General features: G+C 40.3%; 1 protein-coding gene across 1 annotated transcript; it reads left to right on the top strand.

The window, feature by feature from the left end:
- Positions 1–11,675: 11,675 nt before the first annotated feature.
- Positions 11,676–16,195, top strand: LOC127314393 (kelch repeat-containing protein At3g27220). Its single transcript, XM_051344857.2, has 7 exons — positions 11,676–12,147; positions 12,653–12,882; positions 13,560–13,730; positions 13,900–14,005; positions 14,346–14,552; positions 14,664–15,461; positions 15,811–16,195. The coding sequence occupies exons 1-6, from the start codon at positions 11,836–11,838 to the stop codon at positions 14,826–14,828; spliced, it is 1,191 nt and encodes a 396-aa protein (XP_051200817.1). The 5' UTR covers positions 11,676–11,835; the 3' UTR covers positions 14,829–15,461; positions 15,811–16,195.
- The last annotated feature ends 489 nt before the right edge of the window (positions 16,196–16,684 follow it).

Raw genomic sequence — 16,684 nt, 5'->3', positions numbered from 1 at the left:
TGGAGATCCATAATGGCTCCGATATATTCAACGATGACTTTAGTGATCGAATGAACCATTCACATACGATACCAATTCCCTTTGTCACGCGATATTTTACTTGTCCGAGGTTTGATCATCGGTATCTCTATACCTCGTTCAACATCGTCTCATGACAAGTACTCTTTACTCGTACCGTGGTATGTGGTCTCTTATGAACCATTCATATGCTTGCAAGCTATTAGACGACATTCCACCGAGAGGGCCCAGAGTATATCTATCCGTCATTGGGATGGACAAATCCCACTGTTGATCCATATGCCTCAACTCATACTTTCCGGATACTTAATCCCACCTTTATAACCACCCATTTATGCAGTGGCGTTTGATGTAATCAAAGTACCTTTCCGGTATAAGTGATTTACATGATCTCATGGTTATAAGGACTAGGTAACTATGTATCGAAAGCTTATAGCAAATAACTTAATGACGTGATCTTATGCTACGCTTAATTGGGTGTGTCCATTATATCATTCACATAATGACATAACCTTGTTATTAATAACATCCAATGTTCATGATCATGAAACGATGATCATCTATTAATCAACAAGCTAGTTATACAAGAGGCTTACTAGGGACTCCTTGTTGTTCACATAACACACATGTATCAATGTTTCGGTTAATACAATTATAGCATGGTATGTAAATATTATCATAAACTCAAAGATATTATAATAACTATTTTATTATTGCCTCTTGGGCATATCTCCAACAGTCTCCCACTTGCACTAGAGTCAATAATCTAGTTTACATTTGTAAAGATATAACACCTTGGCCTTCTGGTGTTTTATCATGTTTTGCTCACGGGAGAGGTTTTAGTCAACGGATCTGACACGCTCAGAAACGTATGTATTTTGCAATTCATTTGCGTCTCAACGCATCACTCATTTCCAAATGAGTCGGCATTAAATATGTTTGGTCTTCTGGTGGAACCTTAATTCCGCGGTCTGAAATATGTCACTAATATTGTCATACACAATATAGCTTCAAAGTTCTGACTCTGTCGGAACTACACCAAGTTCTCAAAGAACCTCTTGACTTAACATCCTTTGTCATTGTCAAAACAATGACATACTCTGCCTTCTTTTGTAGAATCCGTCACAATATTTAGAATTCTTCTAAATCTAGCATAGACAACTTCTAGCTCATTGTGCTACCTTTTAAACAACACTTAGTCTAATTTAAGATTGAAATTTTATTTTCATATGTGACATAACAAATATCGGTGTAACACCTTACAGCGATTTATTTGTCATTTCTCCATACAAAACTATATATATATCCTTGGTTCTTCTTAAGTACTCAAGAATATTCTTACTGTTCTTCAATGATCATCATATGAATCATTCTGGTACATGCTCATAACATTTTTTTAAGAGCACATGACATCTGATTGTGTACATATTATTTGTGATCTATAATCACTCATGTGTTTTTACTCATTGAGTGTCAGATACACTCAAGTCTTGTTAAACCTTCACATGACAAGAACAGTTTCTTAATATTTCTATATTGAACTACTTCAATATCCATTCTATGTACTTTGACTTAAACTTATTATGTGTTTCAATCTATCTTCATAGATCTTGACACTAAATATGTTTCAGTCCATATCCTTTCATTTGAAGTTAATTTTCAATGAAACCTTTTAATCAAGTATATAATTACATCATTTATAACCAACTATATGTCATCTACATAAGTATTATAAATATGTCTCAGCGCTCCCACTTAATTTCTTGCAAATGCAAGCCTCTTCATCGTCTCTAATGAAATCAAAAACTCTTTGACTATTTCATCCGGTGAAGATTCCGACTCCGTGATACTTACTTCATCCAATTGAAGTTCGTATACCTATCTAGTATTCCACGGACTAGCAAAACAATTGGTTGTATCTTGTATACACCTTTAATACACACATCTGATAAGTAATGTATTTTGCCATCCTACTAGCATATCTCATAAAAGAAATATGTATTGATTACTAGAATAATCCACATAGACTATAAGCATTGCTACGGAAGATCTAATCTTATCGTAGTCAACTCTTTGAACTTTGTCGTAAACAACTTTTCGACAAGTCAAGCTTCATCAATTTTATAGATCCATTTTCTTTCAAAAAGTATTTATCTATCTTGGATTTCATGGCGTATAGCCATTTTAACGGAGTCAGGGCCCATCATAACTTCTTTGTTTGTAGTTGGTTTATCATTGTTCAAAATCAATCCTTTGTCCACAAATCATTTATTTGATCACAAAGTAAACCATACCTACAAGGTTCAATATGTACTTCGATCTCCATGGCTAAAACACTTTGTAGTCATGAGAGCCATGATCGTCGTGGCCGCTTCCGAAACCAATTCCGATGCTGCGCTACTCTGATCATTATGCTCAGGTTCATAAACCTTATCAAATTATATTGTCCTCCCACTCAAAAACTTCACTAGAAACAATTTCTCGGAAATAAGAAACATTGACAAACACTTTTGTCTTTGTCTCGTGGGAAGAATTCCCAATTAAATCTCTGGGATAACCAACAAAGACATTCATCCGATTTTGGTTGTAAACTTTTAAACCAAAATTTAAAGAAAAGACTATCAAGGTTTATACCCATATCATAACTTGTATGATGTCATTTCAACGGATCATGATGATGCTTTATTCAGTGTAAAAGCGGTAGTCACTAAAGCATAATCCACAAAAATATAATGGCGTCATAATATTTTAACTCATCATTAATCCAACAAGGTTTTGGATACACCTCTCGGATACTATATCATCATTATGATACTCCAAGAAATGTGAGTTGTAGAATAATTTCATGACTCTCTTAGATGTTCGCTAAAACTCGTAATTCAAATATTTTCACCATGATCCAATCATAGATATTTGACTTTTCTATTACGATGATTTCCACTTCATGCTGAAATTTATTTGAATCCATTCAAATGTTTCAAACTTCTTCCTTATTGAATATATCCACATATATACTCAATTCATTGTTGAAAGTTTTCATGAAGTAGAAGAATCTCCCGCACACAACTATGCCCAGTGAACCACATATATCATTATGTATGTTTTCACTAAGTTAGTTGCCCGTTCAACTCTCGGCCTATGAACGGCATTTCAGTCATTACCTTTTAGAAAAGATTTTGCAAGCGCCAAACGATTCAACAAATCAAATGACTCCAAAAATCCATTTGCATGGAGTTCCTTCATGCGTTCCTTTCTAACATGACCTAAATGGCGGTTCCACAAATATGTGGAATTCAAATCATTTGCCTTATGGCATTTTAGCGTCAGTGTTATGTATGTGTGTTTCACCATTAAGATTTATAATAACTTATCCATCGTACATGGAGTAATGTCATAATTTGAACAACTCATTGTTTTCATTTGACCAGAGCAAAATAACAATTATTAAGTTCTTTATTATAAATTCTAAGGGCTAGATAGAATGCTAACGACGAACATAATAACACTTTATTTTGTTCCAGATGTGCATTCCTATCATATTCCTTGTCAGTCACTTAGGCCATTGTATTCTTGTATTGCGTTGTTTTGTATGACACTTCATCCCAACCAATATAGTACTAATACCCAAGAATTGCATAGTGTGACTTAACTAGGAATACAACCATAACATGTATATCATTTATATACACCTAAGCTAGACTTTCTAGTCTTTTCTTTTCTTTTTGCCAAAATATCTTTTGCAGTTTCTCTTTTAGCTTTCCTCATTATTCAGAAAAACACATCAACTTCAATAACTTCTCGGTTTGTTGGTCAAATACCAATAACCTTGAGGTTCTTACTTTGAAGTTGATCATCATATGACAAGTGTTCCGGATTTCACTATTAGTAACCTTGTAATATGATGAACAATTTCACTCATAATTTTATCCATTGTATCATGATGACTTTCTGAGACCATGCCTATACATGCTAGGCTCATAAAGCTTTAACCTTGGTATTCGCATGTGCAAATCTGGCTTGCACCCGTTGTATGCACACGTAGAATCTATAACACCCGATCATCACGTGATGCTTCGATACGACGAGTCTTAGCAACGGTGCATACTAAGGATGATAACTTCATGAATATGCGAATATTGTTAGTGCCCCAATAGTTGGAGGATTGGGACGCCTTGCGTCTTCAACCTTCGTACATTCCCATAAAAATTATGAGTTTATGTAGTCTCACCAAATTATATTCTATCATCTTGCAATAAGGTCTTAGATATCACATATATCTCATACCTTGATTATTTCTGAAAACTAAATTTTCAGCTCCTTACTTTTCAAACAGATTTGAACTTCAAGTTTCACGGAGACAAGATAACTTTATGTACTAATTGAAACCATAGCTCTTTGAATCAACAATGTGAGGTTTACTAAAAGTTTGCAATAGGACTTAATCATTTCTTGATTCTTTAACAATACGGTACTAGTCCGTAAAGTTTCTTGTCAGACTTAACAGTATTTCTATCTCAATTTCAAGACTAGCGCATGGTAGAAAACGGATGCCAATACTACAAAATTAATTCAAAATACTACTCAGACTATGTTTATGATAATTAGTTCATGTTTTAATCTAATTACTAATGAACTCCCACTTAATACAACATCCCTCATAGTTGTTAAGTGGTACACGATCCAAATCCACTACACCAAAACCGATCATCACGTGAGATGATGTAGCTTCAATGGTGAACATCAACATGTTGATCATATCATCCATATGACTCGTGTTCAACCTTTCGGTTTCCGTTGTCCCGAGGCCATGTCTACGTACATGCTAGGCTCGTCAAGCAAACCCAAGTATTCCGCGTGTGCAACATGGCTTACACCCGTTGTATATGAACGTTGAATCTATCACATCCGATCATCACGAGATGCTTTGAAACGACGAACTTTGGCAACGGTGCATACGAGGGGAGAACACTTTATTATCTTGATATTAATGTGAGGGATCATCTTATAATGCTACCGTCGCGTTCTAAGCAAAATAAGATGCATAAAGGATTAACATCACATGCAATTCATATGTGATATGATATGGCCCTTTTGTCTTTGCGCCTTTGATCTTCATCTCCAAAGCACGGACATGATCTCCATGTAACATCCCAAGTTTCAACAACAATCAACAAGAAAGAAAATTTCCCAAACTCAAAATTTGCAATTAACAAAAACTTTTTCTATGCATATAGTGCCACATATATATTCATGCATTTGAGTGATTTTCTTTTGTGCAATTGCCATGATGAGTGTGAGTATGATTATCAATTGCTAATTGAACCCTAACAAAGATGATCAAACCCTAGTTTGAGGAGAAATGAAGAAAATGGGAAAAACCCATATTTCACTTACATACACAATATGCCAAATTGCAAATCTTCACCCTAGGCCATAATTGCTTGCCCTCTTGCTTGTAAAATACTTTAACATGATAAACTAACACAATTGCATCCTTGGATCAAGAATCAAACACAAGGAAATCAAAATTTCTTCATACATATGATAATGGTCATATGGCCCAAAAATAATTTCTTCACTACTTTACCCCCTGGTTTTCTCAATTCTTAAACTAAACTTGGTCAACCAAAGCCATGTCATCCAAGACCATGTCAAGGTGAGTAACTTTGATGTTGACCACCATGGCTAGAGTTGACTAGGTTGACCAGTAACAAGGTGACAAGTAGTGATGCTGAAATAAAGAGAAGATCATGTCACTTTTGCCATTTTGCAAAACAACTCCAAATTGGACCAAACCACCATCAATCCAACACATTAATTATATAAATGAGATCCACCAAAAAGAAAACCAAAATTCAAACAAAAGTTTCTTGCGGCCATTTTAACAAACACCTGGCCGGCATCATTTCCAATTTGTGTTACACTCTTTTGTCCATCGGTTTCTTGCCTAAACCAACTTTAACCAGTGATCATTTGATCCCTCTGGCTCCCCTGCATCAAGCTTGGTACATGCTATAGCTTGGTAGAGTGGGAAAGTGAGAGAAAGCTTCCATGTCAAGCACACCCGGCCAACTTTGGCATCCCTCTCTCTAGCCCTCCTCTCAACTCTTCTCCTTGTCCCAGAGCATCTTGGCATCACCAGGCATCTCACCGTATGCAGCCCAGCATCGCCAAGCCTTGGCATTGGCCATGTCTGTACATGCTAGGCTCGTCAAGCAAACCCAAGTATTCCGTGTGTGCAACATGGCTTACACCCGTTGTATATGAACGTTGAATCTATCACATCCGATCATCACGAGATGCTTTGAAACGACGAACTTTGGCAACGGTGCATACGAGGGGAGAACACTTTATTATCTTGATATTAATGTGAGGGATCATCTTATAATGCTACCATCGCGTTCTAAGCAAAATAAGATGCATAAAGGATTAACATCACATGCAATTCATATGTGATATGATATGGCCCTTTTGTCTTTGCGCCTTTGATCTTCATCTCCAAAGCACGGACATGATCTCCATCATCAACGGGCATGATCTCCATCATCGTCGGCGTAGCGTCAAGGTCCATGGCGCCGTCTTCATGGTTGTTCACCTCATGTAGCAACTATTACAACTACTTTGAAATACTACTCAACATGAAATTTAAAGACAACCATAAGGCTCCTGCCGGTTGCCACAATACAATAATGATCATCTCATACATATTCATCATCATATTATGGCCATATCACATCACCAAACCCTGCAAAAACAAGTTAGACGTCTCTAATTTGGTTTGCATATTTTACGTGGTTTAGGGTTTTCGAGTAAGATCTAATCTACCTACGAACATGAACCACAACGGTGATACTAGTGTTGTCAATAGAAGAGTAAATTAAATCTTCACTATAGTAGGAGAGACAGACACCCGCAAAGCCTCTTATGCAATACAAGTTGCATGTCGAACGAGGAACAAGTCTCATGAACGCGGTCATGTAAAGTTAGTCCGAGCCGCTTCATCCCACTATGCCACAAAGATGCAAAGTACTCAAACTAAAGACAACAAGAGCATCAACGCCCACAAAACCATTGTGTTCTACTCGTGCAACCATCTATGCATAGACCTGGCTCTGATACCACTATAGGGATTCGTTGCATAGAAAACAAAAAATTTCCTACCGCGAGAACGCAATCCAAGCCAAGATGCAATCTAGAAGACGGGAGCAACGAGGGGATGATCAAGACTCACCCTTGAAGATTTCCAAAGCCTATAAGAGTAGGCTCTTATTGCTGCGGTAGACGATCACTTGCCGCTTGCAAAAGCGCGTAGAAGATCTTGATCACGGTGCCACGATCGGGCAGCACCTCCGTACTCGGTCACACGTTCGGTGTTGATGAAGACGATGTCCTTCTCCCCGTTCCAGCGGGCAGCGGAAGTAGTAGATCCTCCTCGGAATCCCGGCAGCACGACGGCGTGGTGGCGGTGTTGATGGAGAACTCCAGCAGGGCTTCGCCTAAGCGTATGCGGGAGTTGTATGTGGAGGAGGGGTGCTAGGGTTTGGGGAGAGGGGTGCCTTGGGCGCCGGCCATGAAGGGGGCAGCCAAGGTTGGAGGCCAAGAGTGGCCGGCCACCCTCCCCTTGTCCCTCATTATATAGGTGGAAGCCCCAAGAGTTGTAGTCCAAGTCTTCGAATAAGACCCCAACACTAAAACTTCCCAAAGGTGGAAAACCTACTCAAGGGGGGAGTCCTACTCAAGGTGGGACTCCCACCTTTCCTTGAGGTGGGGCTGGCCGGCCACCAAGGTGGAGCCCACTTGGGACTCCTCCCCCTTAGGGTTTGGCCGGCCATGCTAGTGGAGTCCCTCCGGGACTCCACCTTCCATAGTGTCATTCTTCCGGACTTTTCTAGAACCTTCTAGAACCTGCCATAAATGCACCGGATCATTTCCAAACTTGGAATATGACTTCCTATATATGAATCTTATTCTCCGGACCATTCCGGAACTCCTCGTGATGTCCTGGATCCCATCCGAGACTCCGAACAAAACTTCGAACTCCATTCCATATTCCATATCTACTTAAACGACATCAAACCTTAAGTGTGTCACCCTACGGTTCGCGAGCTATGTAGACATGGTTGAGACTTCTCTCCGACCAATAACCAATAGCGGGATCTGGAGATCCATAATGGCTCCCACATATTCAACGATGACTTTAGTGATCGAATGAACCATTCACATACGATACCAATTCCCTTTGTCACGCGATATTTTACTTGTCCGAGGTTTGATCATCGGTATCTCTATACCTCGTTCAACCTCGTCTCATGACAAGTACTCTTTACTCGTACCGTGGTATGTGGTCTCTTATGAACCATTCATATGCTTGCAAGCTATTAGACGACATTCCACCGAGAGGGCCCAGAGTATATCTATCTGTCATTGGGATGGACAAATCCCACTGTTGATCCATATGCCTCAACTCATACTTTTCGGATACTTAATCCCACCTTTATAACCACCCATTTACGCAGTGGCGTTTGATGTAATCAAAGTACCTTTCCGGTATAAGTGATTTACATGATCTCATGGTTATAAGGACTAGGTAACTATGTATCGAAAGCTTATAGCAAATAACTTAATGACGTGATCTTATGCTACGCTTAATTGGGTGTGTCCATTATATCATTCACATAATGACATAACCTTGTTATTAATAACATCCAATGTTCATGATCATGAAACGATGATCATCTATTAATCAACAAGCTAGTTATACAAGAGGCTTACTAGGGACTCCTTGTTGTTCACATAACACACATGTATCAATGTTTCGGTTAATACAATTATAGCATGGTATGTAAACATTATCATAAACTCAAAGATATTATAATAACTATTTTATTATTGCCTCTTGGGCATATCTCCAACACAAAGAGAAGCCGGATTGGGCGAGTAAGGAGATTGAGGAGAAACACCGGCGTGCATGGGCAAGGTTCTTTGAGGAGGAGCGTTGGAAAAAGGCTTGTGCTAATGAAAAGGCAGATCGAGAGAGGAAGATCCAGAAATTAAGGGCGGAGCAAGCTCAAAATCGGGAGGTGAATCAGAAGAGGATGGATGATGAGGTTGCACATAGATATGTAGAGAAAGATGTGCGCAGGGAGGCTCGTGAAACGGAAAGGAAGATATTAAGGAAAATAGCTGCTGAGGCGCAAGCGGGAGAAGAACGCGGGAACAAATCCGAAAAATAGCCACACCAGGGAAAGTAGAGTGATGTGTTGTACTAGCTATGTATCTTAATTTCAGTTTTACTTTATCGTTGTAGTGATAAACCGTATTTTAATTTTATTTAGATTGTATCTTAATTTCCTGAGATGTTTTAATATAGTACTATTGATTTAGCATGGAACGGTAAAATTAAACAAAGTACTATTTGCGAAAGAGGAACCCTACAACCGTAAACCCAAATCATGCAAATCATCGGTCATGAGCAGGCAGCTCGGCTACTGACCAATTAGTGCCGCCGACCCCGCTTGGTCTTCTAATATTCGATCGGTCAACTGCTGAACGACCGAGTCATAAAATTAATTTTTTTAGAAACGTGTGCTACTCCTGGAAATAAATAATAAATCCATCTTATTAGAAAAATCGCGATTATAGATTGTGTAGTGTTTGTTTCTTGTTATTGTGTGTGGTTACCCATTTCGAAGGCATTGCTTTGGAAAACATTCTCGTGGCACCTGTGTTGGTACGGCAAGGCAGTGGTTGATGTCATTGTTGGTTACTGTGTGTCTTAGATCTTTGTTTTTTTGTTCTTTTTAAGAACTTGATTGTTGTGTTATTGTAGATGTTGGGTGTTCTTGATATACTCTATACAATTTATCATGGCTTTGTTTTTTTTTCTTGTATCGTTTTTGTGTTTCCTATTTCTTTTATGTTTTTTCATTTTCATTTACTTCTTATATTTTTTCAAAATGAATACAATGCAAAAAAAATCATATTTTAAAATGTTTAAATTTGAAAATTGTTCATATTTTCAAAATCAAATTAAAAATATAATTTTTTTTGAAAAATACAGACATTTTTGAAACAAAGATGTAGAAAAAAATGTTTTTTTACAAAAAAATGATTTTAAAAGATAAAAAATAGAAAAATAGAAAAGAACGAAAGTATATGATCCTGATGGACTGCAGCCCAACCAAACCGCCGCGGTGAGTGAGGGTGTGCGACCCGCGATATATGCTGACAGGCATATAGGGACCCCCAAAATTCACCAGATTCGCAAAAAAAAAAAACAACTTAGATTTTTTCCGAAATCGTTAAAAAAAAGATCGACCTTCGCGAAGGGAAGGAAACTCGCTCCGCACGCGTCAAGTGGCTCGCTGTGGTGCTAGAAAATCCCTTAGAAGTGGTCTCCCTGCTCGCCACGTGTCGTAAGGGAAAACAAGGTGAGGATGGGGGAGCAGAGATAAGACTGGGTTGTGTCAGTTTTTCTCTTTTTCTTCTAGATTCGTTTTTTTTCAAAATGAAATATCTTGAGAACCGTAAGTCTAAATTGCAAACCGCTTTCACTTTTGAGATCCTCGCGTCGAGATCTTCAAAACTAGATCCCATGTTGATAGGTTTGGAGATACTTTTTTTCATACTTCCAATAATATTATGATTGTACCTGTGGTGTGTACCTAACTGTACTCGTGTTTCAACTGATAAGTACTTCTGTTTTTAGTGTATTTGGTGCAATTTTTCCCTTTACTCGCCCGTGTGCAGAACTGTACCTGTACTTACGCGCGACTGTACCTGCTCGTATGCGCGTGTGTACCTGCTCGTCTGCGTGACTGTACTTGTACTCGCTCGTGTGTTCAATTGTACTCGTGTGTTGTGCGTGATTGTATCTGCTCCTGTGCACGACTGTACCTGCTCGTGTGTTCAATTGTACTCGTGTGTTGTGCTTGATTGTATCTGATTGTGTACTTACTCGTGTGCGCTACCGTACATGTGCTTTTGTACTAGTACATCTTCGTGTGCGCGACTGTACCTGTCTCGTATGCGCAACTGTACCTGTCTCGTGTGCGCGACTGTACCTGTACTCGTTCGTGTGTGCGACTGTATGTACTCTTGCACGCAACTGTACCTATCTCATGCGCTATCTCATGCGCGTGACTATACTCGTGCGAGTGTGGTACACGTAATTGTACTCGTGTAGAGCTAGCTATCAGCGCATACATGCACGGCATGAGTAAGCAGAGCTAGTAGATGTACGTGCGTACCGATCGGGGTTTGAGTGCACTTGTAAGGACGAGTACACGCGCCTGGGCAGGGAGCGTACGCGCGCGGCTGGCCGGGGATGAGTCAACGTGCAGCGCGCGGGGGTTTGTCCAACTTTCGGGCGTACGCGACGCGGCGAGCGTGCCATTTCCAAATTTCCCTTTACGAAGGTTGGTTTTTTTCTAGTGGTACTATTTTCTTTCTTAGAGAAATAACTGTTTTGTTCTTGAACTTCGGGTGTATTGGAGGCCCATGCCCATCAGAAATGCAACTGATGGTGCCTTCGTTGGGCCGAACCATGAGGTTTAAGTGGACCCTCAGATGGCTCACATGGGCCAGTTTCCACCTGCGCTCGCGCCCGACGACCGCCTTTCAAAGGAAAAGAAAAGTTACGGAGTAAATTGATTTTCAGAAAGAAGAGCCGAAACCGCAGGCTCGCCCGCGCTGGCTCCGGCGGCCGCCCACCATTTTCCCCTGCTCCCAAGACAGAGCCGCCGCGGAGCCACCGCCTCCCTTAAAATTCGCCCATGCCGCCGGCTACACCCTCACTCCGTTCAAGCCTAGTCCACCATGTCCGCCCCCACCAAGCCCTTTCCCCTGCGCCTCGCCGTGCCGCTCGCCCTCGCGCTCCTCCTTGCCCTCGCATTCGTCGCTGACTTCCTCGTCTCCTCCAAGACAGTAACCAACATCTCAATCGGAGTGCAGGTGAAGAGGAACAATGCGAAGCGGGTGGGGAGCCTCAACGCGACGTACGCGGACCTACCGGCGCCGCGGTGGGACTGGGAGGAGATGCCGGCGGCGCCCGTGCCCCGCCTCGACGGGGCGTCCGTGCAGATCGGGGACCTCCTCTACGTCGTCGCCGGGTACGAGAGCCTCGACCATGTGAGGACACTCAGCTCACTCCTTGCAGAATTTTTGCCCCGTTTCTCCCACTTTTTTTTTTTCCTTCGTGTCACCATCAGCCTGTTGACCTACCTAGTCGAATGTTACACTTACCAAAGTATGGATGAAGCAAGCAGATTATATTGCTGAAGAGCCTCATATCAATGCCGCTGCTCTACTCTGGTCTCTGGAGTAGAGTAGGACTGTATCACAGGCTAGTGCAAATTAATGATTAACAGATATTACGCTCAAATAAATTAGCCGGGTCTACTCTAGGCATTTGCCGAAAACTGCTGACAGTTGTATTTTTTATTATTTTTTTGGTCTATTTGTACTACTATTGATGATTATTAATATAGCGGTGGAATTTTCGCAAAAAAAAAAAAAGACTATTGCGAATGACTGATGTTGTCTGACCATTCCTTATCTGGCAAGTGTGTTCCACCGTGGCAGTCCGACAGGATACTCATTTTGTGATATTTTGCTTTGGTTCATGCTATTTCAGGTCCATTCTCATGTGGATGTGTACAATTTTACCTCTAACACATGGACTGAAAAGTTCGATATGCCCAAGGAGATGTCAAATTCACATTTAGGAATGGTGTCAGATGGGAGATACATCTATGCAGTAGCTGGACAATTTGGTCCACAGTGTCGGCCAGCAGTAAACCGTAACTTTGTTCTAGACACAAAGACGAGAGAGTGGGGCAAACTGCCCCCTTTACCTGTTCCTAGGTATGCATTTTAGCCTTTTATCACCCATTAAAGAGGCTTAAAGTTGGTGCATATGAATTGCTGTAATACCTTTTTTGTTACCATCAATATCCAATTGTTCCCTGGAAAAGAAAGAATTCACATGTCCCTTCAGACTTTATTTTTCTCAACCGTTGCTTATCCATGTAACTGCTTATCATGCACACAGGATACAATCATTTGTAATTTGGTGTCATGATAATGTCACAACTGATATTCATTCATACATGCAGCTGCATAATCTAATTGTGGTAAGCATCTTTTTTGTCATTTTTAATTTGATGGCATGACAATGTCACAACTGATATTCATTCATACATCCCATGAGTAAAATTGTACCGGTGTCGTCTTATCTGGGTGTTCATATATGTTTGATCAGACAAGCTACTGTAGAAGCTCCGTCAGTATACTGCAGTTATGCTGAAGAGATGAAGAGCAGTTCAGTGGTTCAGATTCCTGAGTGTCAAATTTAGCATTGTCTGCAAATGTAAAGATAGATATTTAGTATACCATATGCTAGGTTAGCTTTAAAGATGAAAAGTGTGAGACCAATAGGGAATTCATCTGTACACCATGTCTGAGTTGGTTAATGCTTATACTATATGCTGCTATAAGTATAGTTATCAAGATTCCAGTTCTTACTATATAAAATCTTGTAGGTATGCACCAGCTACTCAAATTTGGCGTGGCCGGCTTCATGTGATGGGTGGTGGCAAAGAAGACCGCCATGAACCTGGATTGGAGCACTGGAGCCTTGCTGTGAAGGATGGCAGAGCATTGGAGACTGAGTGGCGATCTGAAATACCCATACCACGTGGTGGGCCTCATAGGTAAATTTGTGTGCCTAGTGTGATACATTTATATGATATTGCCCATTGGTAGACACATCCTTCTATTCCTTATAAGAACGAACATATGTGTGGTGTGTAGTGGATACTGCTTAGGGTTTTTTACAACAAAAAAATATGTCAATAACTTCTTACTTCCATCTTTTGGTAGGGCATGTGTCGTTGCTAATGACAAACTCTTTGTAATTGGTGGTCAAGAGGGAGACTTCATGCCTAAACCAGGATCACCTATTTTTAAATGTGCAAGGAGGCATGAGGTATGTATGTGCTTTTTAGTAAACATCGAACCTTGAAATATAAGACTGCTAAAAGTAGATGACATTTACTTCATGACGAATATATGCATTTGGCTATGCTTAGTAACTTACAATATAAAGCACACTGAAATCTTAAATACTCATGTATGTTCTCTAATAAAATAGTTGCTGACAATGTACATGTGTTTTCTCTAATAAAATAGTTGCTGACAAAGTGCATGTGTTTTTTTATATTCAGGCTTTAACCTGTTGTTCTAGCAGTGACTTGTGTAGTCTTGATTCATGTCACTGAAGTTCTTACCAGAAGCATGAGTCCCTCAGATTCACAATTGTTTCACAGGTTGTGTATGGTGATGTGTATATGCTGGACAATGGAGCTAAATGGAGGCAACTGTCTCCAATGCCAAAGCCAGATTCCCACATAGAGTTTGCATGGGTCGTTGTTAATAACTCGATAATAATTGTCGGTGGAACTACCGAGAAGCACCCTCTCACCAAAAAGATGATTCTTGTTGGTGAAGTCTTCCTTTTTGATTTAGAAAGATTGGTATGTTCTAACTTGTGTGTAAATTGTTTTGCTTGATCATGTTGTTTATATTTTCCTCTGAATACTGGGACATGACCAAACGGCTTAACATTTGCTATGCCATTTTTGCAGAAATGGTCAGTCATTGGTCGGATGCCTTTCCGGATCAAGACAGCCTTGGCTGGTTACTTTAATGGGTGGCTCTATTTCACTTCTGGGCAGCGGGATAGGGGACCTGATAATCCAACTCCGAAGAAAGTTGTTGGTTCTATGTGGAGAACGAAACTGCACATCTGATGTGCAATGTTTTAACAGAGATTTATGTACATTCTTGACCTGGAAGTGATCCCATTTTCGAGCAGCTAGAGTTCGTACCGGCTGCTTTTCCCATGTAATTTGTTTTTTCATTGTTGAACTTGTCTTCTGCTTCACTGTTCAGATATGATTATTTTGGAAACTTGCTTACAGTTTGATAGTATTTTAGCCTTCTAAGTACTGCTGCCTTATGCAGAGTTTCTTACAGAGGTTTCATGTAGATCGTTGCTTAGGACCTATCTCCATAGTCTAGTTGCTAAGGTATTCCCAGTTGTCCTTGTGAGCTATTCTGTTTGGTTTTTAATGTTGTTCACTTGTTATGGTTCTCACGTTTGGGACCTGGATTTTGGAGATGTCTTCAAATAACCCAAAGGCCAAAGCAACTCTTTGGAACAATCTTGCCCTTCAGTATCAACTACAAACTTTTGTGGAGAATATGTTCTTTGCTGGAAATGTAGATCAATGAGTTATATGACCAAGTTTCCTCCTAGCTGTTACAAACCGAACGGTCTTGACTTTGCTTTTCCTGTTTCTTAGCTGCCTTCTACAATTTGCTATTGAAAATGAATCATTGTGTGCCTTCCACAGTTTGCTATTGGAAGCGAATCACGATTGGTAAGGTTCCTTCCTTTTAGTGTTACCACCTTTTACAAATTATATGAAGATTCAGTCTCTGGCCATGTCTTATGTCTCTATTTTAGAATTTAACTTTTCATGTACAGTTAATCCTAGCGTTGACTTGTAATGTTTCTGTAATTATAATGTTCTAAAAACACACCATGAATAATCATTTGCGTATTTAATTATTTGTGTAGGATGGCAGTAGCTTTGACATCATAATGCCAGCATAAACTATCATTGCACCTTTTCTTCAAGAACTAGTTTGCCCAGCTACTAGAACAGTTGTTTGACTCAATAATAACACTATAATAAAACTTTTTTTGTTTGATTCCACCTTTCCCAGCGCAGTTGGGCGATGACACGCTGGCTGGACTCGATGGTGACTTAGGCGTTAAACAATGCCAGCGTGCAGAGGGCACTGTCACGCTAAACAATGACTAGATCACATGGTGAGACCGACTGGCCTTATCACCTTCATTAGTAAAATCTGACCCCTGTGCGACGTATGAGGCCTGGTTTGCCGGTGGCCTGCGTCTGGACGGCCGGCGGGCGACGAGCCGTCGTTGTCGATGCTGGGCAACCTGCGCGGTTACCAACTCCCACCGCAAATGTGCCGAGTCCATCTGCAATTGTTGGTACAAATCTGGTCGTGTGGAATTAAAAAGTTGTATGCAAGTTGCATCGCATAAAACTTACATAATCGAATATTCTACAGGGTTTTAATTCCATTGCTAGTGAGTGCTTCCCCTGGTTCCCTCGACTGTAGGCATCTGCCGTGTGTCGGCTATGGCTGGCAAGCTGGGTGAGTCTTGTTCCTTTTTTTGTGCACAATTTTCTTCGGCGGTTTTGTGACATGGCGGAATCAATCAAACAAGTGTGATACTATAGTGACTAGTGGATATACTTTTCAGCATTTCTGTTTGTCAAATCCTCAAATGGAATCTTCTTTGACTCAAGATACTCGTCGTGGGATCGCATGAACCCAGAAGCTGTTACAGAAAAAAAAAATGTTGATGAAGACAGAAAGGAAAACGTTTCTTATGAGAGCTAGATCGTGCACACCTAATCAGTCTGCAACTAAGGCATATCTGGGTGATGAACCATTGAACTGTCTGCTGGCGCAAAGTTTTATAATGGAGAGGGAGTCTTTATAATGGACAATGACACCCCGGACCAGATCGGTCTACAATATGCAATTTGTGAGGCTCGCACCGGAA

The sequence above is a fragment of the Lolium perenne genome, chromosome 7, assembly GCF_019359855.2.
Source record: "Lolium perenne isolate Kyuss_39 chromosome 7, Kyuss_2.0, whole genome shotgun sequence".
Lineage (NCBI taxonomy): Eukaryota > Viridiplantae > Streptophyta > Magnoliopsida > Poales > Poaceae > Lolium > Lolium perenne.
The sequence above is the reverse complement of the archived record's forward strand: the minus strand, read 5'-3'. Positions and strand labels throughout refer to the sequence as shown.

Coding starts and splice junctions, on each gene's coding strand:
- LOC127314393 (XM_051344857.2), top strand. CDS start 11,836: ATGTCCGCCCCCACCAAGCCCTTTCCCCTGCGCCTCGCCGTGCCGCTC. Junction 12,883..13,559: donor CCCCCTTTACCTGTTCCTAG/GTATGCATTTTA, acceptor AAAATCTTGTAG/GTATGCACCAGCTACTCAAA. Junction 14,006..14,345: donor AATGTGCAAGGAGGCATGAG/GTATGTATGTGC, acceptor ATTGTTTCACAG/GTTGTGTATGGTGATGTGTA.